The following is a 20,756-nucleotide window of genomic DNA, read 5'->3' as shown; positions in this document are numbered from 1 at the left end:
GGGGTTTCCCTGTAAACCTTCTAAATCGCTGGATTTAGATGTGAATGAAGCTCTTCTTAGGGCATCCAGGTACCTAATTTAAATTTCAGCCTCATATCTAGGGCTGTTTTGGCCTGTGATTATGTAGTAACTTACCCTACTTAGGTAGGTACCTTAGGTTAGGTACCCATGATACGTGTACCTAGGTGTGTATGCAGGTTAGATGCATGGATTATGACACAGCACCTATTAACCTCTATAGATGTACCAGGTATTGTAGGTAATCCTGAGTAACTCAGGCCGGAAGGGTTAGGTTAGGTACCTTACATACTCAACACTTTTAATATCTTTCCCGGTTTTATGCAGGTACTTTTTCTTTCACCCAAACTTTTTACCCAGATTTATCAACTCTCGATAACTCTTGAACCTAATTCTTTCACCCCTCGCCCTTCACCCTTCACCTTCACTTCCAAGTCTTCCAAGTTCCCGGATCATCTCCTCTCGTCATTCCACAGGTTATCCTTTAGAGTACGACATGGGCTCTTGATCTTGACGTGCCTATACCTAACCTCATCACCCACCCTTCGTTAATTGGCCTGGATATGGGCTATCTGGATCACCTGGATCTGACTTTTCGACATCGAATTTCTTTTCCCTGTGATCTTTTACTACTTATTTCTCGGGCTGGATCCATGAGTTAAGCGTGGTCTTACTAAACCAGTAACGACATCATCGTAGGACGCCACCTTTACTAACGTCGTCTACTCGCAACAGCCGATAACCACTCATTTGGCATTAGTCACAAGCCATTAAGTTCCCCTTGGCAAAACCGACTGGCAACATGTCTTCTTCATCAGCTCCTATCCGTCTGGCTATGCCGGCAGATCTACGACGCTTTACCTGCTTTGCCAAGTTCCCGTTTGACGTCCGCCATCAGATTTGGGAAGATATTATTTACACTCCTGGCATCCATTTCCTCAAGTTTGAGGAGAACGATGACGGCTCAGATGTAGTCCATGATTTTAACCCTATGGGTCCCCAATACGCACAGAAGACTGAGGGAGACGCAAAGAAGTCCGAGTTCACTAGCACTCTCAAGCCTGTATTCCCTTTCCCAGCAGCCGACAAGTCATACTACCTCACCATGAACAAGACTTTCACTCAGCTATCCCTGGCCTGCAACGAAGCGAAGAAGCTGGTTGAAAATCTGATCGAGCGTCCGGGAAACCTAACTCTGGATAACGGTCGCCTGGTTCACCTAGAGAGATCTTCTGATATCGTATGCTTCGATTACCCTGGCGCCACATGGTCACGATCTTTAGGTTCCTGGGCTGAACGTCTGGATAAAGACCAACTGGCCAAGGTTCGTCGCGTCGCTATTCGTTACAGTACGAGGTGGGACGATGAATGTCGCGTTTGTCGTACTTGCGGCATAATCCATACGTATCACCGCGATCATGGAACCATGCGTCCTCGACACGCGTATGAGTTTGCTGCTCTATTCAAGAATCTCGAGTCTTTCTACTTCATGGACTGCCTAGCAGTCCGCAAGCAACGCGATAAGTCTAAGCCGGCTTCGTGCATTTTTGCAAAACGGGGTATGTAAATTGCTCACCATCCCCGAGGTGCTCATTGTCTGTAACTAACAGCAAAATATAAGTATATGGAGATAAAGGGGAGAGCTTTGCCAGTGGAGAGGGAGGACGCACATACTACGAAGTTGACCCGCAGCTCTGCAAAGTTAACACACACGTTTTCCGCACCCTTTCGTGGGTCCGCGAGAATTACATCGCTCACTGTCAGAAATATTCCAAGGGTTCTGCAGATCCGAAGAAAGTCAAGTTCAAGGTCCTGACTTGCGAATGGGACACGGAAGAGCTAGTCCCCACGAAGCAACAAGAGCCAGTACCTAGCCGAGTTGTCTCCGCCTACAAGCGTCAGAAGACGCGAGTTCAGAACCTTACGGATAGCTTCAAGAAGATGAGCCTCGGTGACGCACCTGATCCCAGCGCTAAGTCGTACAGCGGACTTCCTGTGGTCTTTGGCGATGGTGGCAAGTCGAAGTTCGACTTCACTGTGAGGGTGCCCTTTCCGACGCTACACGCATAGCATCATAACATTTTTGGTGCCGTTTATATCATTATTCACCCTCGAGAGGGTCCTAGGCGATAAATTTCAAGAGCACGGCGTACCGGATCCTAACGAATACCCTTATTTCCTCTGTTTACCTCTTTTTATGTTCAGGTGTTGATACCCAATTGTTGCAGGCGTTAGTGGTTACAACCAGGGTTCCAGGAAGGGAAATGATAATTCTCATAAAACCATCTTGCGAACAGCAAGTAATCGACGGAAGATCAACGTCCGAGCTTTAGAGGCTTTGCTTGCTCTGAATTTTACATTAAGGGGGAAATGGTCAAGTCTTTAGTACTTGATACTGTCCTTGTGCTAGCCATACAAATACCTATAATACCTACATCACATGCCGTGGCAGAGAGAATATGTGATATGCTTGAAAGAAAATAAGTAGAGGGTGTTTGCTAGTAATTAATGGTTCTCCTGTATTTCTGTGCTTGCTACACTGACGGAAGCATCGCTTGTATTCATAATTGTCATCGCTGTACATGAACTAATACCTACAATAAGGGGGTTCCTACGTCTTTCTTGCATATAATGCTCGCGAGACTATACATAACATACGTGATCTACTATGGGGAGTCTGGCTGGATCCGTGTTGATCCCCTATGCCTTTCTATAACAGTTACTTATAGAGCTAACCGGTGATATTTTAACCACCCGAGGAACGCATAACGCATATAATGGAGGCCCGTTCAGGGTCCTATAAGCAGAATAACCTTAAATCCCAGTGTCATGCACCGAGGAAAGCCTAGCTCTCTCAATCGCATCCCTCAACGCCTTAACACGTTTGCTTATTACCCCATCGCTACCTCCGCTACCCAGTTCTTCTTCTTCTTCTTCTTCTTCTTCTTCTTCTCCTCCCTCCCCTGCGCGGAGCTCTCTCCGAAGCATATCGAGATGCCGGGGATGAGACAACAAGCCCGACGCAGGAGCAGCGGCGCCCCGTTGCTGTTGCTGCTGCTGCTGTTCCGGCGAGACGATCCCCAGCCCGCGGTCGATGTTGTCGAGGAAGTACAGCGCCGCCTGGCAGTAGAACATGCTCGCCAGCCGCCCGCTGTACACGTAGAACGCGCCGAGCTGGACGCCCTTGCTCGGGTCCGAGAGCGCAAGCGGGTACCGGTCGAGGCCGGCTGCGCGCCGGTGCGCGTGGAAGAACATGGTCTCCCAGAGGCGGACGAGCTGCACGTAGCAGCTTACGAGGACGCAGGCGAACGGGGTTGTGGACGGGTCTGCCTGCTGGGCTGATGGGTCTTCTTCGGGGGCGGGTTGAGTGGCTTGATGGCGTTCGCGTTCCTCCGGGCCTAAAGGCTGTGATAAAGGGTAAGACGAGGGGGAATTAGTTGCGGCTTCATCGTTGACAACTACATGGCCAGGCCTGTACAACGGCTTGGACTCGTGCTTTACGACCCAGATGAGGTTCGTGATAGCCTGTTGAAATCTCTGAGCCATGATGAGCAGCTTCTCCGCGAGAGAAATGCCGTCGCCGGCCGGAGGAGGTGGATGAGCGACGAAGGTGACGAAGTTTACTTTTCCGCTATCGTTCAACTCTTGCACTGTCTGCCAATGGCCGTGCAGGTCGACGTTGATCTGAGAGAGCTCTTTGAGGCACTCGTGCCGGTCTAGCTTCGCCGTAAACAGGCTGTGTACTTCGAGGGGGTCCCTGTTTGGCGAGCACCCAGCGTTAAGATAGTTCGCCTCGTTCCACTCAGGAGTGCAATGTTCGGAAAATGGCAACATGAAATGTGAGCCGAAGAAGCTGTTTGACTCGTTACGCGATAACAATGGCGTCTCATTGGATAAATCGTCAATCTGTGGGAAGCCATCAAGTCCTGGCGGTAGATTATCAGGGCTCGGGTGTGGCGATGTGCTACTTCGCCTTGGAAGAGCGTTATGGTTTATACTTCCCAAGAATTGATTGGAAGAGACTCTTGGGTTAGTTCCCAGGTTGCCTCCTCCGGTTCGCGCTGGAACCAGTTTACGCGGGCGTCCGGGCGGCTTGGCCGGCGCGACTGAACAACAGAGATCAAGACGCAAGCAACGAGTGCATTTCCCCTGGTCCCCGTTGCGTAAACACCTCAATTTCGACTGACGACATCTACGAAATGAACATATAAGCTAATGAAACAGATTTCGGTATATTGGAAATGGAAAGGGATATATATACCTATCGCAAGCAGTGCGCCTCAGACTCGATCTGGGGTGGGGAGTCGTTGCCATCTGACCGTGTACTATAGTAGCAGGTAATCTTTACGGTGTCTGTAGTCTTCCTACCATTGAGAGAGTTACGATAGTAATTGCGTGAAGTTTATTATTATCGTAATCAGGCGATTAGTTGATTCCAGAGTGAGTTATTACCCGTTCGGCCACGTACAGCTTCAATGAAAAAAAAAGAAAAAAAAAAAAGAAGGAAAGGATGAATCCGATTCCGAACATACTATGTTATGATATTTAAACCCGGTGAGCTACCATCCCGCACAGACATCAGATATCGCAACGTATATTTTCGCCTATCTACCTACCTCCTAACCTCCCTGGGTACGAATAGGAGACATAAGTCTTTGAATATCATTATGGTATTATTTAATTATTTGGCTCTATCTTAGGCATGTAGGCATTTCATTTTAGATATAGATATCCAAAACCTTTACTGATCCAGGTAGACTGTTTTTAAAGGGTCTCTTGCTCCTCGAGCCCAAACTCCGTCTTCAACTCTGTTCTCAGCTCGATCTCCTTTTCAAAGAGAACCGCAAGAAATACAAGCCCCGAGAGCGGCACACCGATGAGAAACACCTTCTGGAGAGATAATGTAAAGACAGTCCTAATCTGCTGTCTCACAGGTTCCTCGAACGACTCGACGAAAGCTTTCGTCGCGCTTGCGTACGAATTCCCTGATGTTAACAATGCCCTAGCCCTTAGGTCCTCCACCACTGGCGCGTACGATGCGGTATAGCTGTTAAAGATAGCTGCCGGGATTGCTACGCCCCAAACATTCCCAAAACTTCGGATGAAGTTCCAACTTGCCGTAGCAGCCGCCTGGTCTTCTTCTTTGAGAGAAGCTTGAAAAGCAGGGAGCAACGTATTCGTTAGCATGCTACTTCCCAGTGCCGTTACGATGTTGATCCATATCCATCCCGCCGTGCTGGTGTTCTGGTCCATGATGCTGAGGAGACCTACCCCAAGAGTAAACATAGCCGAACCGATGATGTGGATAATCTTGTATCGACCCCATTTGGATAGCATTAGCAATGCGATAGCCGCCCCAGGTATCCCGACGAGACTATATACGAGCAATTCTACGCCAGACTGCGACGGTGAGGATAGTCGAACACCTTGGAAGTAGAGAGGAATGAAAAAGAACTGCCAGTAATTCTCAGCAGAGTTCAGAAAAGAGATGACATATACGATGAGAGCAGTACGATTGCCGAATAATCGAAGGGGCATGACTGGCTCGGCAACAAATGGCAAGCCCTCAAAAATCACGAATAGCACAAGACCGCCAAACCCGACCATCAGAGGTACTAAGATGTGCAATGACCTCCACGGAAACAATACATCCGCCCAGGTTAAAGCAATCAAGATAGACACCGTCGAAGCAATCAAAATCCCATTGCCAATATAATCGACCTGTCGGATCTTTTCGTAGGCTGTCGTGGACCTATCCCACTTAACTCGGAGGAATAAGAATAGGAGCATGAACGCTAAACCGCCAATTGGCAAGTTTATGTAAAACACCCATCTCCACGACGTGGTCTCGACGATAACACCGCCTAGAAATGGCCCTAGAGTCGTTCCGATACCATATATGGCTATGATGATTGCGATGAAGTTGCCCCGCTGTCTTAAGGGGACGAGGTCGGACACGATGACATCGATGATCATATTAATGCCTAACCGGCACACAGTCAGACTTCAAGCATAGGTAGAGGTAGGTAGTCAAATTAATCAACTGCTCCGAACGTACCTCCAGAACCCATCCCCTGGATTGCTCTGCCGGCGATTAGCATAGCCGAGTTTCTAGCACCACCACATATGCCGCTGCCAATGATATAGACGGCTACGATGGATAGAGCAAGGTGGCGTCGCCCAAAGAGATTCGACAGTTGCCCACATAGAGGCTGGACAGCTGCGCTTTGCTCCGAAATACCTGTTAGCAGCCTAGAACCAGGACGACCAGTTCATCCCGAGATTTCCTTTAGGTACCTCTTAACCTACCTGGTCAAAAAGAAGACATTGCTGATCCATACGTACTCTTGGCCAACGTGAAGCCTCTCGGCGATCGTAGGTAAGGCGGTGACGACGACAGTATTCTCAGCAGCAGAGAGCAGAGAGACGGTGCAGAGCGCGAAGATGATGGCCCAGAACCGAAAGCCTCTTTTAGGCTTCTCCTTGCGAACGTCTTCTGCGCCGGGATTTTGCGCATTGGCATCAACATTTGAAATTCTTGGATGCGATGCCTCATGGTCTAATTCGCCGGCTGTCGCGGCCGTATCTTTTTGCATTCTGATTTTGGTGGTATCCTAAAATTCTCCTGTCGTCGAGTTTGTTTGTTGAGGATCCCCCCCATTTTCGCCCACGAGCAATAGTCGCCATGATCTCTTTTAAAAGAAGTAGCATAGAGGGACGTTCAGAGCAAGAAGATGCAACAGTTCTCACTCGGAAGATTCTATCAATGATCGGGGTGGATGAGGTTATTATGGGGCTGAATAACTTCCGCTCGGAAGGTTTCATCGGCCTAGCCAGCCGCGTCGGAAGGTTTTCCATGCTAGATCGCCGCACCGTACCGGCATAGTAACCAATTAGAGAACATGGAGGCCGACTATTTCAGGCTCTTGGTAATCTCTAAGTCGGAAGTTTTTCCAAGCTTAGTATATCGCAGCTGTGTCAGGGGTACGTAGAAATCCTCCTGCTCGCAAAGATTTAGGTACCTGTTGCGAGCATGTCCATAAGAGGTATGTCCATACCCAAGGTAGCTTCATACAATATAGCACCTCATCATCGGCATGTGATACGAAGTCAACATATAGGTGAGCCGAAAAACTCATGCGTAGGGGTAGGATAGGGACTAGTCTACATGCTCGTGGAATAAACTACCGATTGGAATGCTATTTCTAAAGATTTATAAAAGCTTACCCCATGGCAACGCGTTCAAAGCGTGAAAGTAGTCGATGCTCGAAACCCAGCTCAGTTAATTAAGGTGCCAAGTGACAGTGTGTGTGCGCATTAGATCCGGGGTGACGATAATCCATATAGATGACGTCCTCTCCACTTAGCCGCTCATATTTGCCGACGGCATTGCCGTAGTTTCATTAGGTTTGTTTGTCCTCTGAGGCTCTGCCGAAGGTTGGTGGCTTCCCTGTCGCTATGTATGAATGGATGACTTGACAAGCTTCGAGAATGTTTCTTTGTTTTGTATAAGCGACATATCACTTATTGCTTCATTCATTTATGGCGTCGTTGAAGTAAGGACAATCGTGATTGGAATTGAAGCCGCCGTTGAGAAATTTCAAGACTTGGATTTTTAAAGCGAAACAAGTACCGAATTACGGATTACTCCAATATTTATTTATCGCGTGAACTAGGTAGCTTGTAAGTTCGGATCCGCATGGTTAATTTAATACGGCAACCAACATAAAGTCTCGAGTTTCTACTATCTTTCATTGTTGCATACCTCATCTAACAACCAAACATCCCCTATCAGACGTCATGGCCAATCCTGGGATGCTCTACGTTACCATGCAGCCCAAGCCGGGACTGTCTATACATCAGTTTCACGAGTGGTACAACAACGAGCATGGCCCGACGAGGCTCAGATTGCCCCAGATATTCTCCAATGGCCTCCGTTATCGGGCGGCAGACGGAAAGGAGCCTGAGTTTCTAGCCGTCTACGACGTCGTGTCTATGTCGCAGTTGGAGACTGATACCTACACGTCTCTACGCGCAAACAGATCACCTCGAGAGGCTGACACCATTGGTCAGGTAGATGTGAAGAGGTACTTTTGGGACCTCGTCTCTGTAACCCAGTCTCCGCTCTTCATCCCAATCGAGCAGTTAACAGACAAAGAAGCCGAGGGAATACTCCTGCTCTCATTGGAACTCGAGCTCAAGGACACGGCAGATGCCGAGATCCAAACCAAAATGTGGTTCAAGGAGCATGTATCCTCGGTATCGAAGTTGACTGGCTGGCTGCGATCGAGGGTCCTTAGGACGTCTAGCTTGGAATCTGGCTCACCAGTCTCCTTTATTGCACTCCACGAGTTCTCTAAGGCAGGGCGCGCAGCCGCAACTCCTCTGCTTACATCAGCACCTCTCGTATGGAGCGAAATCCAGGAGAACCATGCTACTGTTAACTCACAGCGACTGTATGAACTCTTCTATGTCTTCGGACCGGCGCCGCGCGATCTGTTCAACTTGTCACGACTCGAGCCCTCCACTCCCAAGTTCGTGTCTCCGGATCAGAGGACGGTAACCTCACCTGCTACAACGACGATTTTCTCCTATGCGACAGCTCCAGATGGGCTCAAGATCCCTTACCAGCTCGAAGGCAACCCGGATCCCAAAGCGCCAGTTATTGCTTTCTGCAATTCGCTACTCACCTCATTCCACATGTGGGATCCCTTCATCAACATCCTCAAGACACAGAGGCCACAGTATCGTATTCTACGCTATGACTTCCGCGGTCGACACACCATACCTTCCCCACCTGCTCCAGCAACCTTAGATACACTAGCAGATGATCTAAGTAGCCTCCTGGCTGCGCTGCGGATACCCAAGCTAGACACTCTGATCGGCGTATCTATGGGCGGAGCCACGACGCTGAAGTTCGCGCTGAAGTATCCAGAAAAGCTAGTGCGATTCATCGCCTGCGACTTCAACGCAGCATCTAGTCCCGCGAACACGGACGCGTGGAAGCAACGCATCGCTATCGCTGAAACGCCACTCGAGGATGGCGCTCCAGGTATCCAGAAACTAGCGACACAAACCGTCGAGCGATGGTTCCACCCCGCTACGATGGAGAAGCAGGATACCGTGCGCTGGATGGAGGATATGGTTGCCGGCAACGATCTCCAGGGTTTCAGGTACGGATGCCAGGCGCTGTGGGATTACGATATGAAAGCCCAGATGAAAGAGTGCCAGGTTCCCGCACTGCTGGTCGTTGGCGAGGGGGACGGAAAGGGGGCTCTAGTCAAGGCCATGGATAGCTTCAAGGGCCTTCTGGGAAAGGACGGCGCCGAGCTCGCTGTAGTACCCGAGGCTGGCCATCTTCCCATGTGCGAGAACCCAGGAGGCTTCTGGAAGGCTGTGGGGGTTGTCTTGTGAGGGTCTGGACTGCTCTATAGCTGTCTCGGTAATTGGTTTGTAACACAATGCCAAGCTACCTACCTTACTGCCTTGAAGTGATAGCTTTGCGTCTGTCCAGTGAGCTGCTAGCTGTTGTACGGGCTATGAATAGCTTTTAATCTAAAAACAAGTTTATTTGATCGGAAGATGCCGTTTATGATGATGAGACGAGCTGATCATGCCTATAGGAAGGATACACGTTGACGTTCAAGTGACTGCTTAGGTCTATGAGATAAGGAAGTAGGTAAAATATAATAACATAAAAGCTATCTTAAATTAGAAGCTTACTTACCTAAGGTACTCTCCATGTCTACTTATATTCCGAAGTCAACGGTATACTAGCTAAAGTTAGATGTATACGTATTTCAATGATACTATCTACCTGTTAGGTATATGCAAGTTGTTCGTATCTTAAAGTTGTTAACCCAGGATGGAGCAGTTATTGATACATACCTAGTTGGCAGGCAGCTTAGTACAAAGGTAACTAACTATAATTATACGAATACTACCTACCTTACAAAACTATAGTCACTTATTATACAGCTTAGAGTGGTAAGCATACCTGGCTAACCTTAGGTACCTTAGGAGGTACCTATGATAAATGTGGAAAGGTCATGATAATGGAGACAATTACTATAGGTAAATACCGGCTTAGCTATCAATCAGGCTCCTAACATTTAAGATTTTGGAATATAAAATGATTTAAGATAAATTTACGATTTGGGTGTGTGTGGAGAGGCTGGAGGACCTGCCGAAGCAAGCCAGTATATCGACCAAGGGAAACTAAAATTGTAAGTCACGATTGAAGGGCCGATGGACGGGTCTGGAATATCAATATTTCGAATTCGTAACGGCAGGGTGATAAGAATGTCATTTTAGAACCTGACTCTCTATTAGCCTATCGATCCTCCTTGGGATAGTAAGGTAGTATACACTCACTCAGCTAAGCGACCTGTTTCCTATTTAACTACCTATATAGGTAGGCATTGATGTGGATATTTCGCCGTAGACCTACTTATATTGGTGGAAATACTCCTAGTTAGACGTAAAAGTCCACGATGGTTGCACGGAGCGTGTCATTCAGCCCTGAATCCTCCTCGTCTTCCCCGTGAAGCGATCGTACTAACTTCACGCGACGAGTAGAGAAGAAAAAGATAGAAAAATGGGCAGGTCGAAGAGAGACGTTGTCAAACACGTGAGAGACAGGCAGGAAAGGTGTTCCGAAAATATTTCAAGATCTCCGGAGACTTTGACCCCCACGTTGGCGAGGATGGGCTCACGCCGCCGGCACGACGGAATGAGGTGAGCTGGGGACAAGGGGAGGCGTTGCCCGCATAGGGATAGCTTCGCGATGACGCAAGCCATGCGGAGTCCCCAATCTGAAAGCAACTTGGAATACTGGAGAGAGCATCTGTGCAACTCGTCCCGACAGCCGTTAGGGTTACGTCTAAGCATGCATACAGATATACCAGGTACCTTAGTCTTCTTCAATGTATTATTTGAACTATTTGAAAATTGACGATATCTGGTGGGCTGATCCTAACCCCCACGCCTATCATTCCGAATAACGCCACCTCGAGTTGCTGTTCTTCTTAACCTACCTCCGTTCTCCATCTATGCCTCACCTGCGGCTTCTTATGAACTATCCCAGGCTCCCGGTCTGGTAGTGACACACCGTGTCATTGGCATATCTGTCATTATAACGAGGTATGTAGCATTGCTAGAAGTGGTTCTCTCAGGCTGCAGTGCATTAGGATTTCCCGTGGGATGGATGAGCTTAATGACTGCAATATGGAATCGATAGTAGTGTTGCTTCGAATTTGAACGGATATATTACAGCTTAGACTAGTGGACTTAAGTATAGCTTATCTCCTGTAAAGTGGTATGGCTTTCGTCTTGGATCGGCATAACCGCGTACTGATAACTGAGCTGGGTAGACAACACTTTGCTTGATACGTATAGGTACCTATACTTACACGCTTAGATGTTATGCTCCATACTCGTAGGTAGTAGTAGTAGTAGTATTGAGGTAAATACGTAGCTCGAGCAATGTAGTATCGACTTTTCGTTGCCCTTTGGCTACCTAAAACATACATGCCGTTTGGGGAGAGGCATTGGGATACGTGTGTACTTCACTCCCGCCCCTCGATGGGTTGGAAAGCTGTTTTGTCAGCGAGCGATATTCTTACCAAGCCATTGAGAAGTGTCTCGAATGTTTCGAGGGAACCAGAACCGGGGACTCATGACTGCGTGATACCTCTTTACCACCAGGACGTTCGGCGAGCGCTTCTAGAATGTTGCCTCGCATCACGCTTAGTTTAGGTCAGGTAGGTACCTGTATACGACTACGGGAGAGATCTCTCGGCGTAACTATAACTGCAGGTGACTCTGCGTATTCGGGTTTATAGAAGTGCTTAAAAATGTCTCTGTATCTACGGGGAAGTACGAACGTCGTAACGTTACCCACGACCCAGCAGGTCGGAAGCCCTGGCAGAGTTGCCCTGCTTTTCCGCCCGCTTAGCATACTCGTAGCGTTTCCTGCGATATGATTACTAGATTCGGGCACTTGTGAAAAGAAAAAAAGGAATCCAAAGCTGCTTCAAGGTTGGGTTACGTGGCTGTATTAAGTAAAAAGATAAAAAGAAGCCCATGGCGAGGCTTCCGCCCAGGGGAAATAATGGCGCCTTTTTTATTTGCTTGTGATAATGTTGCAAGGACAGTCTCTTACAGGGGATGTTTCGGGATAAAATACCTATATATCTCCTAGCTGGGTGTTTGAACGGCACGTGGCCCGTGTCCCGGTATAATTCTCTTGCGAGCTCGCGAGAAATATCTATCGAGAATGAATTGAAGGTATGTAGGTACCAGGTAACATAAGGCGGGGAGGAGGGGGTAAGAGGTATGTAAATGGGGAGAAACGAAGAAAAATCATTCGGTCCCGTCTTGGTAAGTCGGGATTCCCTTTCCTTAATGGATCGCTTTGGGACATGGCTGAGCAAAAAGCTCATCTTGGATGGACTGGATGCATCATGCAAAGTAGATGAACCGGATGAGATTCGACGGGAAATTCAACAGTGTTTGAACTTCCAACCAATAGAAAGCCGCAGATAGGGGCTGACGGGCTGCCGGGGACGGAATAGACCGAGCAAGTTATAGTAGTGGTCTCGGAGAGTCGGAGAGGTCTGGGAGAAAATAAGATGTGGCTCTAGATTTCCTGTTATTTTCTCTTTTCGTCTCCTGGTTTGAAGTTAGTTTGCAGATAAGCACGCTTGTTTGCAGGATTTCAGGATGAACCTAGGGGCAATCTATCTAGGCATGTCGTTCGTTAATTCCTTGATTCAAGTGTCAGCTCTGATGGGCTAAAGCATTAGCTCCCAAGTGAGGCGGTCCGTCGACACAAGAAAAGTTTCTAAACAGTCCAGTGATTGTTTTGGGTGGGCTAGGCCCACGTTGGACCCTACTGGCCTAAGCTGGACCGCGGAGCTGCGTGCCGGCTCTTCAATCTAAAAGAGTACGCCGCATCCATGCCTGTTCGGCCCGGGCTGCCGCATGGGAGAAAACCCCTGACACTTTGGGGGGAACGAGGGGCAGCCAAGTCCGACATGGGGTAGAGAGAAGTGCATTCGTTAACCTGGTTAAAGCTTTTAGCTCTACACGCGTACATATACAATACATAATAGCAAGCCAATAGCATACTAGTAGGAGACCAGTGAGCAGACATATGGTACAGTATTTAGTCCCTGCTCGACCCCGCGGCACTGAAGGGTGGTCGAAAGAGAGAAAAACGGAATCTGAATGGCCGAGTCACAGCGCACTGGAGGGACAGAGGGATCACAAGACACGGGGGCACGCATAAGGTAAAAACTAAGGGCAAAGGGAAAAAAAAAAGGCTGAGCATGTCCAACGTAGATGTGGTACAGCGCACAGCCGCTGCACTCCCCTCACCATTCGAGAGCGCAATGGCTGCCGCTGCCGCTGCCGCTACCGCTACCACCGCTGGAGTTGGAGTTGGAGTTGGAACAGGGTCAGGCACAGGGACAGTCAACACAACCCCAAGTAGTGCCACAGTTGCAATGGCGTCGAATAAACCCGCCACTACAACATCCTCCCCTCCAACGTCGATAGCGGCAGCGACCTCGACGACGACAACAACAACAACGACAACAGCGACAACGGCACCACAAAAATCTTCGGGAATAGGTAAAATATCATTTCCGCCGCAGATAGGGGTAATTGGGATTAAAAGGACGAGAAACGGCGACCACAAAGAAGGCAGGAATTCCAAAAGCAGGCAGAGGCCTTTTACCAAGAGCATGGAGCCTCCCGTACTATCGTTTTACGGCACCCAGCCGGTGCCTCTGCCCTCGCGATTCGGCAGCCTCAAGAAGCGGCTCGTCGCGGGCCACGAATCCGCGCTGGAGGCGTCGTGGGGCCGGCTCCTCGCCGCTCTCCGCGACGAAATCACATATATCGAGGAGCACGGCTCCGGGCTGATCCCGTCGATCGACTTCGCCGACATGGACGACGCCGCCAAGGTCGCGCCGTTCGGGGCGCAGCTGAAGCGGCACGGCATCGGCGTGATCAAGGGCGTCGTGCCCTCCGCGGACGCGAGCGCCTGGGTCGCGGAGACCAAGAAGTACCTCGAGACGAAGCACGAGTACAAGCCGCCGCCGGCGCAGGACCCCACCTGCTTCGACTTCTTCTGGACCCCGGCGCAGGTGCGCTCGCGCGCGCACCCCCACGTGCTACAGGCGCAGCGCTTCGCCATGTCGCTGTGGAACGCGAATAACGACGACCGGCTCGCGACGAGGTTCCCCATCACGTATGCGGACCGCATCCGGATAGAGTCCGTGTCCAACGGGCACCTCACCGTGAACGGCGCTCTCGCCCCGACGCACGAGGACTCCTTGATCGCCGCCGCGGCCGCGACGTCCTCCGCGCAGATCGCGCAGATCGATAATGGGAGTCTGGAGCGCTGGGAGCAGGACGGCTACGGGCGCGGCGGTCTTTACGACGCCGTCTTCAGGGGCGACTGGGAATCCTACGATGCGTGGGATCCGGCGGGCCGCATCAACGCGACGTCCGATCTATACAACGGCGCGGGTGCATGTTCGATGCTGCGCTTATTCCAGGGCATCCTCGCGTTGACGGTAGTCGAGCCAGGGATGATTCGACTGCTGCCTTCGCCCAAGCTATCAACCGCTTACTTTCTTCTCCGGCCTTTCTTTTCACCAAAGAAGGGGCCACCTCCGCAAGGCGCCGGCGAAAAAGAGTGGAATGCGTACCTCGATGCGTCGAACTGGGCCCTCGATAAGGAGCAGTCGACAATAATACACGGCGCAGTCCCCGGCCACGCGCAACGTGTGACGGCGGCGTGGCATCCCCATTTGCAGCTCGACAAGAGTCTAGTGACGCCGCCCACATTGCAGGCTGGCGACTATATAATCTGGCACCCCGACCAAGCATACCAATTCTCCAACACCAATTACCGCTCCACCAGCCGGCCACAGACATCCTCCAGCGAGCCCGGAGCCGGCGATACGACCTCCATGCTCGTCTATACACCCGCAGCACCGCTAACCCAAACCAACGCCCTGTTCCTGGCTCGCCAGCGCAAAGCCTTCCTACGCGGCCACCCAGGCCCGGACTTCGACTCCACGGGCACGGGTCTCGGCAGCGAAGCGCCGCACACGGGGCGTCTCGGCGAGAAAGAAATCCGAGAAGTAGGGGGCGAGGAGGGGTTACAAGCCATGGGTCTTGCGCCGTGGAACTTGAGCAGTGGCAGCAGCAGCAAAGGCAGCAGTAGTAACAGTAGCAACAACAACAACAACAATAACCACAAGCATCGCGCGACTGCAGCAGCAGAAGCGGCGGCAGCGCCCAAGCGTAACGCAGAGGGAGAAATGGACGTCGACGCGCCGAGCCGGAGCAGCAGCCGGGACAGCCGGAGCAGCAGCACGAGCAGCAGCACGCACGCGGAGGCGGAAGTCGTGCGGCTGGCCAACATCATCCTGTTCCCGGACCGGTATGACTTCTACATGCCCACGCGCGCGAGCAGCCCCGCGCCCGCGGTAGGCCGTGGTAGTGGTGGTGGCGACCGGGGCGAGAAGGAGAGGGAGCGCGAGCGCGAGCGCGACAGGAGTAATAGGGAGCGGGAGAACTCGGACAGGGACAAGGATAGAGACAAGGGGAAGGATAGGGAGAAATAGTAACCAACCTTGGGTACTTTACCTTCCTGGGATAAAGTAAACAAGTGAGAATGCGGGCGGAGCGACGAGAAGAAGAAGAAGAAAAACAAGAATAAAGCTAAACAAGAGGGGTCAAGGCGCCGATGAATCGATAAATACCTGGAATGGGGCTGGAACCGAGGTTACTCAGGGGGTTGCTGCGATAGGCCTGGGTGATTCGCTGGTTACGCGTGCAAGCTTATAGACTTGTACTTTGCGAGGTGCTTGCTTATCGTTGCCATTTTCAAAGTTATATATATATATGTTGCGTCTATCATCCTCTTGTTCTTTTCTAAAGAGGCGTGCATCACGAGATACCTGATAGCTGAGATAGATGGGACAAGACAGAGAAACCGACGTCTATTCAAGTCGATTTAAATTGAGCCCAATGAATCCCGGGACACCTACAATCCATTGCTTTCTGAGAAATATTTAGGTATTCGTTGATTTGCAACTTATTTCATTATCATTATCATGTATATATCTCGTTAGCGAAAGCAGCGCCAACGTGCCCTAACTGCCTCGGAGGTACCTTAGGAGGTACCTAGGGTAGTCATCCAGATGGATCTCATTCTTACTCACCTCCATTCTCAAACGTATGATGTTAACCCTACTACCCATACACACAAAAGCCCGACCTTCCCTAAAACTCACTTGAACTCACAGAAATGTCTTTATCAGCATAAACTCGGAAGTACATTGCTTGGTGTGCTAAGCACTTCCGATCCCAAATCATTATCATAGAAGAACCACCATCGCCTTATCGTCTTATGGGAATTAAAGAGGTACTCCTCGCCGCGGGACTCGAGATTCCGCTGCAACGATCGCCGCTCCCATGGCAAATTCCTTTCGTTGAAGAGCGAATTCCAGCTCGGTCAGCACGCATTGTGCGGCAACTATCTTGAATGACTGGAAATCGTCCTTGTTTCTACCGAAGCTCTTCGGCTTGGTGATACCGACGTGGAGACAGGCAATACTCAGCTCAAGTGGTGTACTCTCGTGATGCCGGTTTTCAGAGCCATAGTCATCCAGATCTGCTCCACTATCGCTATCGTCATCGTCATCGTCATCGTCGCTGTCTCGATGGCCGACCTTTTTCTTGCGTATCATACTTTCAACCCATCTTGCGATTGCGTCGTAATCGTCTTTGAGACGAACCGATCGGTCACGCTGCCGGCGAGTCTGAGCGCCTGTCTTATTAAAGATGTACCCCGTAAACACCTCAAGCTCCGAAAGCCCTTTAGTAAAGTTATCGGAGTACTCCATAGTTGCAGTCCAAACCGCATCGTCGTACCTATGAAGTAAGGTAAGTTGTTGAGGCTATGAAAACTGCGCTATTTACTAGAAAGGATGTACTTACGCATCACGAATACGACGAGCTTCGTCCAAGGCTGCCTCCCAGTCGACATGTCCTAATTCATCGCATTTGTAGTTGATATACTGAAGCAGTTCCTCCCATACCGATGGGCCAGTAAGGCTTACAAATTGTTGGATGTCGGATCTCCAGATCTTTTTCTCGTCAATAGCGCGGTGCAAAATGCCGAGAATCTTATTAGAGGTATAATAGACGTGTCCAGGGCCGCTTTCGTCATCCTCGTCATCCAGTTCTGGGGCTTTCGCCGATTCGAACTCAATTTCCGTCTTGTCGACGATCTTCGCAGGAGGGGCAGGTGCCATACTGCAAAAGTCCACATTAGCGATTCAAATACCATTAAGTGAAGATACTACTTCGTTTCTCCAGGCTAGGCGATAATCTGTTCTTGTTGTTTTTTTTTAAAAAAAAAATACTTACAAGTCTGGGCGATACTTCGTTGTCGTCAAACGTCTGAGTTTGTTCATATCAATTGGAATGCCCGATTTGCTGTAATCTACACCGGTTGAATGCATTTCAGCAAGAAGTTTGCACTCTTCATCTACTGTGCCTGCATTCTTCCTATCGGCGAGAATCAAGTGCTTGGTAGCAATTACACCTAGCCTATGAATAATATTAGTCAAGGTACATAGCCAAAGAGTTGGGTCACGTTGCGGTCGACACAGGATCATGAAACTAATCTCAACTTACTGGTCGGTGGCCATAAACTCGACAAAAAAGTTTGTCATATCTTCCCATCTCACCTCTCGGTCAATGTTCAGGGGGGTAACCAAGGGGTAGTCTGCGGGAGCAAATTCCGCCTTTGATGAGTTGACAGCGAGCTCATCCCAGATGATGTTGTATATATCTCCATCGAGATCTCCGCCACTAAGTTGACTTGGAAGATCTCTCTTTCCTTTCTGGCTGAATACAACACAGTTCGAGAGCGATCGAAGAGGATGGTCATCCGGAGGTACCACCACTGTCCGTACCTGAATATCGCCGGGGTGGAGGGCAGGGGACCTTGTTATCAGTACCAGCCGGTTGTGCAGGTTTATATGAATACCGCGTTTTCTGTAAAGCTTTTCTTCCTCAAATGTGACAAAGATTTCATCCTCCTCCAAAAATCCGAACTCGTCCATAACGCCAAATAGTGTGGCCCCCTTTTCAACCGGAATCCGAGCTTTATGCTTGAGGAGGCGCACCTCCCTTAAGACAATCGTCTCAACAACAGAACACAGGAACTTGTCCTTCTTGTAGTCTATCCCAAGCTCATGAAGGCGACGAATGAATTTTGAGAAGTTGATCTGCTCTGCAACCTTTTGTCTTTTGAGGAATGTCACCGTATTGTGGATTTGGGCAGTAATCATGCGCAGTCTCTCGAGCTCGCGGTTTTGAACTTCAAGAAACCATTCCCTCGCGACGCCCATGTCCTCAAGGATCTTGATCATTTGACGATTGAGAACAAGAGGAATTGGTCTGTTCCCCATATCGCAGATCTCTAAATACCGGACATCTTTGCTTTCGAATTTGATCATGCTCGGCCTAATGCGCATGACCATCCCCTTAAGGGTATCGTCCAAAGAAAGCATTCCCTTAGCACCTGCCCACCTAATCTGGAAGCATGTTGTAGTGTTCCTATTTTTTGGCAGGGAAACGTGAATAGCTTCCATTAGTGATCTAGACAGTGTCCCGACCCCGTCGCTGAAAACCCGGTCTCCGTTCTTGGATTTTACATCAGATATAAACTCGATTCGTGCTCCGATACTTACAAGGTCAATAGAGAATGGTGTCTCGGAGAAAGCCTGGCCGATTCTGGCGGCGCATTTTGAGGGCGAGTAAATTTTGTTGAATCTCCCAAGTAACGAAATCACGCGGAAATAGTCTTGCGAGATGCCATCGTGGTCCGTGAAAGGGGCCATGAACCATACACTATGTGCTCTTAGGGATGAGTGGGAGAAGCCTAAGAATCTGTAATCGCGGCCTGCAATACGAATCCCTTCTAAGAGAATATGCTTGAACCGGTGCCAGACCAACTCAAGTGATACCTTGGAATTGAAGAATAGGTCCTGGCCATCTTCTTCGCAAAATTGAACACGGGCAAAGTAGCCAACATGATCAGGGAACTTCCGAAGTATTCGATTTTTTGCTTCTGGTTCTGGTCCAAGGAGAGTGATTCGAGTGGGAGTAACCTGCACTTTGTATACCATTACAAGACTCTGGCTCGCCCTCTCGGATATTAGCTCCTTCGCCGTACCGTAACGGATTTCCTTTTCGTTGCCCTCTAGGTATGACCAGATCTCGTCTGGGTTAAACGTGCTTGCCTCCACGCTTGGGCCAGGAAACGGTATCTGAGAAAACAACTTCTTGACCGCACGTGCAGAGATAGGGAACGACGCAGTTGTTGCTGATGCGTTATTGGCGTGACTTATTCCACTGGCACCGACGGTCTGTCGATAATTCCCGTGGAATTGGGAGCCCAAACTGCCTTTAGAGGAAGGGATACGAGCGGACTTGTGAAGGCGCTTGAGCAATATCTCGACCGTCTGGGGAAGGAGATAGCCATTTTGGACAAGGGCGTGGAATTGAAAAAGGATATCGAAAGGGATGAGTGAATTATTCTGGTATTCATCAAGTAGGGCATTGATTCTCCTCATCCCATCCATCATTGACGTCTGGCCGTACAAGACATTTGGCAAGTCGTGATACGAAATCTTGAGCTTCTCTTTTTGTTTGAGTCGCTGGAGCCTAGAGTTGAATTCAACTGGTGATACCTGAACACTGTACACGAGGCTTTGCCCCAGAATTGCGGCGTGGTCGGCGCTCGGATGTGGAAGATGGCTTAATCGCACCCTAGGGGCCCTTTTTGCCCCTGAATTGAGTTCAGAAACTCCCAATTTGCTCATGCGAGAGGAAAGTTCAAAGATAAGTTCAACCTCCCCAAGTTCGGCGTCGATTTGAAAGATTCGAGGTGCTTCCCAAAGCGTCAAGGTCAGGATAGGTATCCGAAGGACGCTGGAAACAACTATCTCGTCTATAGTGCGGTATGGAATCTCGACTCTAATAGCTTCATACAATATTATAAGTGAATCTCTTGCAAATCTGGCAACGCCTTTGGTGATTGGCCATTTGATGTCGGGACTGTAGGCGAGTCTGCCATTCAAATATTCGTAATGGCCGCATGAGAACTCGCGAAGCTCGAAGGAAACTTTCTTATCATTTGGGGACAGCTTTTCTTCCTCCGCTTGTAGTTTCTGATCTTGAGCTGTCTTGATCATAGCCTTCAGTAGAAATTCGTCTGGGGTGTGTTTACTAACCCTGCACCTGACAAAGTTTCCGAGGATCTTCAACTTTCCTCGTTCCCTCTGGTTGGCCATTCTGATAACGCCATGTTTCTTTAGAAATTTGGTGCCTTGATCGTTGTGCAGGAATGTAACAGTCCCAAAAGGCTTTCCGCGGTCCTTCCTACAAGTCCATTCCGTGATACACAGAGTATTGGTAATGATAGGAGTTAGTTGTGTAGTGAGGCCTTGGCCATCGAGACCTGAAGGGAGGTCTTGCATGTAGACCTCCATAGTGAATTCGCGTATGGTATGTCTCGAAGATGTGAAGGTGGAGAAAATTATAGTTTTGGATGTAGAAAAGGCAGAATGAATGACTACGGAAAATAAAGATGAGTTGAGAAAGTAATAGTTGCAGCGATACCTGTTATAGTGCTATGTAGC

At 49.5% G+C, this 20,756-nt stretch overlaps 6 protein-coding genes across 6 annotated transcripts; 3 read left to right on the top strand and 3 right to left on the bottom strand.

Moving 5' to 3' along the window:
- The first annotated feature begins 656 nt into the window (after nucleotides 1–656).
- On the top strand, nucleotides 657–2,460 carry F4812DRAFT_164498 (uncharacterized protein). The gene is made up of 3 exons (XM_047929854.1): nucleotides 657–675; nucleotides 754–1,577; nucleotides 1,640–2,460. The coding sequence occupies exons 2-3, from the start codon at nucleotides 821–823 to the stop codon at nucleotides 2,086–2,088; spliced, it is 1,206 nt and encodes a 401-aa protein (XP_047793356.1). The 5' UTR covers nucleotides 657–675; nucleotides 754–820; the 3' UTR covers nucleotides 2,089–2,460.
- F4812DRAFT_164489 (uncharacterized protein) lies at nucleotides 2,209–4,514 on the bottom strand. The gene is made up of 2 exons (XM_047929853.1): nucleotides 4,280–4,514; nucleotides 2,209–4,210 (listed from the first exon to the last, which is right to left on the bottom strand). Exons 1-2 carry the CDS (start codon nucleotides 4,330–4,332, stop codon nucleotides 2,833–2,835), a joined length of 1,431 nt encoding a protein of 476 aa, XP_047793355.1. The 5' UTR covers nucleotides 4,333–4,514; the 3' UTR covers nucleotides 2,209–2,832.
- Nucleotides 4,515–4,782: 268 nt separating this feature from the next.
- Nucleotides 4,783–6,614, bottom strand: F4812DRAFT_449332 (MFS general substrate transporter; the record flags this gene model as incomplete). The annotated part of the gene is made up of 3 exons (XM_047935963.1): nucleotides 4,783–6,002; nucleotides 6,077–6,243; nucleotides 6,328–6,614. 3 exons carry the CDS (start codon nucleotides 6,612–6,614, stop codon nucleotides 4,783–4,785), a joined length of 1,674 nt encoding a protein of 557 aa, XP_047793354.1.
- A 677-nt stretch (nucleotides 6,615–7,291) lies between these two features.
- F4812DRAFT_164464 (alpha/beta-hydrolase) lies at nucleotides 7,292–9,520 on the top strand. The gene is made up of 2 exons (XM_047929852.1): nucleotides 7,292–7,701; nucleotides 7,814–9,520. Exon 2 carries the CDS (start codon nucleotides 7,819–7,821, stop codon nucleotides 9,430–9,432), a length of 1,614 nt encoding a protein of 537 aa, XP_047793353.1. The 5' UTR covers nucleotides 7,292–7,701; nucleotides 7,814–7,818; the 3' UTR covers nucleotides 9,433–9,520.
- Nucleotides 9,521–12,733: 3,213 nt separating this feature from the next.
- F4812DRAFT_164278 (uncharacterized protein) lies at nucleotides 12,734–16,008 on the top strand. Its single transcript, XM_047929851.1, has 2 exons — nucleotides 12,734–12,766; nucleotides 13,102–16,008. Exon 2 carries the CDS (start codon nucleotides 13,350–13,352, stop codon nucleotides 15,660–15,662), a length of 2,313 nt encoding a protein of 770 aa, XP_047793352.1. The 5' UTR covers nucleotides 12,734–12,766; nucleotides 13,102–13,349; the 3' UTR covers nucleotides 15,663–16,008.
- Nucleotides 16,009–16,457: 449 nt separating this feature from the next.
- F4812DRAFT_455148 (RdRP-domain-containing protein) lies at nucleotides 16,458–20,606 on the bottom strand (the record flags this gene model as incomplete). The annotated part of the gene is made up of 4 exons (XM_047936773.1): nucleotides 16,458–16,974; nucleotides 17,041–17,358; nucleotides 17,473–17,655; nucleotides 17,743–20,606. The coding sequence occupies 4 exons, from the start codon at nucleotides 20,604–20,606 to the stop codon at nucleotides 16,458–16,460; spliced, it is 3,882 nt and encodes a 1,293-aa protein (XP_047793351.1).
- Between the last annotated feature and the right edge of the window lie 150 nt (nucleotides 20,607–20,756).

Source organism: Daldinia caldariorum (assembly GCF_022478825.1).
Source record: "Daldinia caldariorum strain CBS 122874 unplaced genomic scaffold F4812scaffold_2, whole genome shotgun sequence".
In the NCBI taxonomy this organism is placed as follows: domain Eukaryota; kingdom Fungi; phylum Ascomycota; class Sordariomycetes; order Xylariales; family Hypoxylaceae; genus Daldinia; species Daldinia caldariorum.
The sequence above is the reverse complement of the archived record's forward strand: the minus strand, read 5'-3'. Positions and strand labels throughout refer to the sequence as shown.

What these genes read in the sequence shown, in the direction of transcription:
- F4812DRAFT_164489 (XM_047929853.1), bottom strand. Translation starts at nt 4,332, where the DNA reads ATGGCAACGACTCCCCACCCCAGATCGAGTCTGAGGCGCACTGCTTGC. An exon ending in AGGCGCACTGCTTGCGATAG is followed by an intron (nt 4,211 to 4,279) that starts GTATATATATCC and finishes TTCATTTCGTAG; the next exon opens with ATGTCGTCAGTCGAAATTGA.
- F4812DRAFT_164278 (XM_047929851.1), top strand. Translation starts at nt 13,350, where the DNA reads ATGTCCAACGTAGATGTGGTACAGCGCACAGCCGCTGCACTCCCCTCA.
- F4812DRAFT_164464 (XM_047929852.1), top strand. Translation starts at nt 7,819, where the DNA reads ATGGCCAATCCTGGGATGCTCTACGTTACCATGCAGCCCAAGCCGGGA.
- F4812DRAFT_164498 (XM_047929854.1), top strand. Translation starts at nt 821, where the DNA reads ATGTCTTCTTCATCAGCTCCTATCCGTCTGGCTATGCCGGCAGATCTA. An exon ending in GTGCATTTTTGCAAAACGGG is followed by an intron (nt 1,578 to 1,639) that starts GTATGTAAATTG and finishes GCAAAATATAAG; the next exon opens with TATATGGAGATAAAGGGGAG.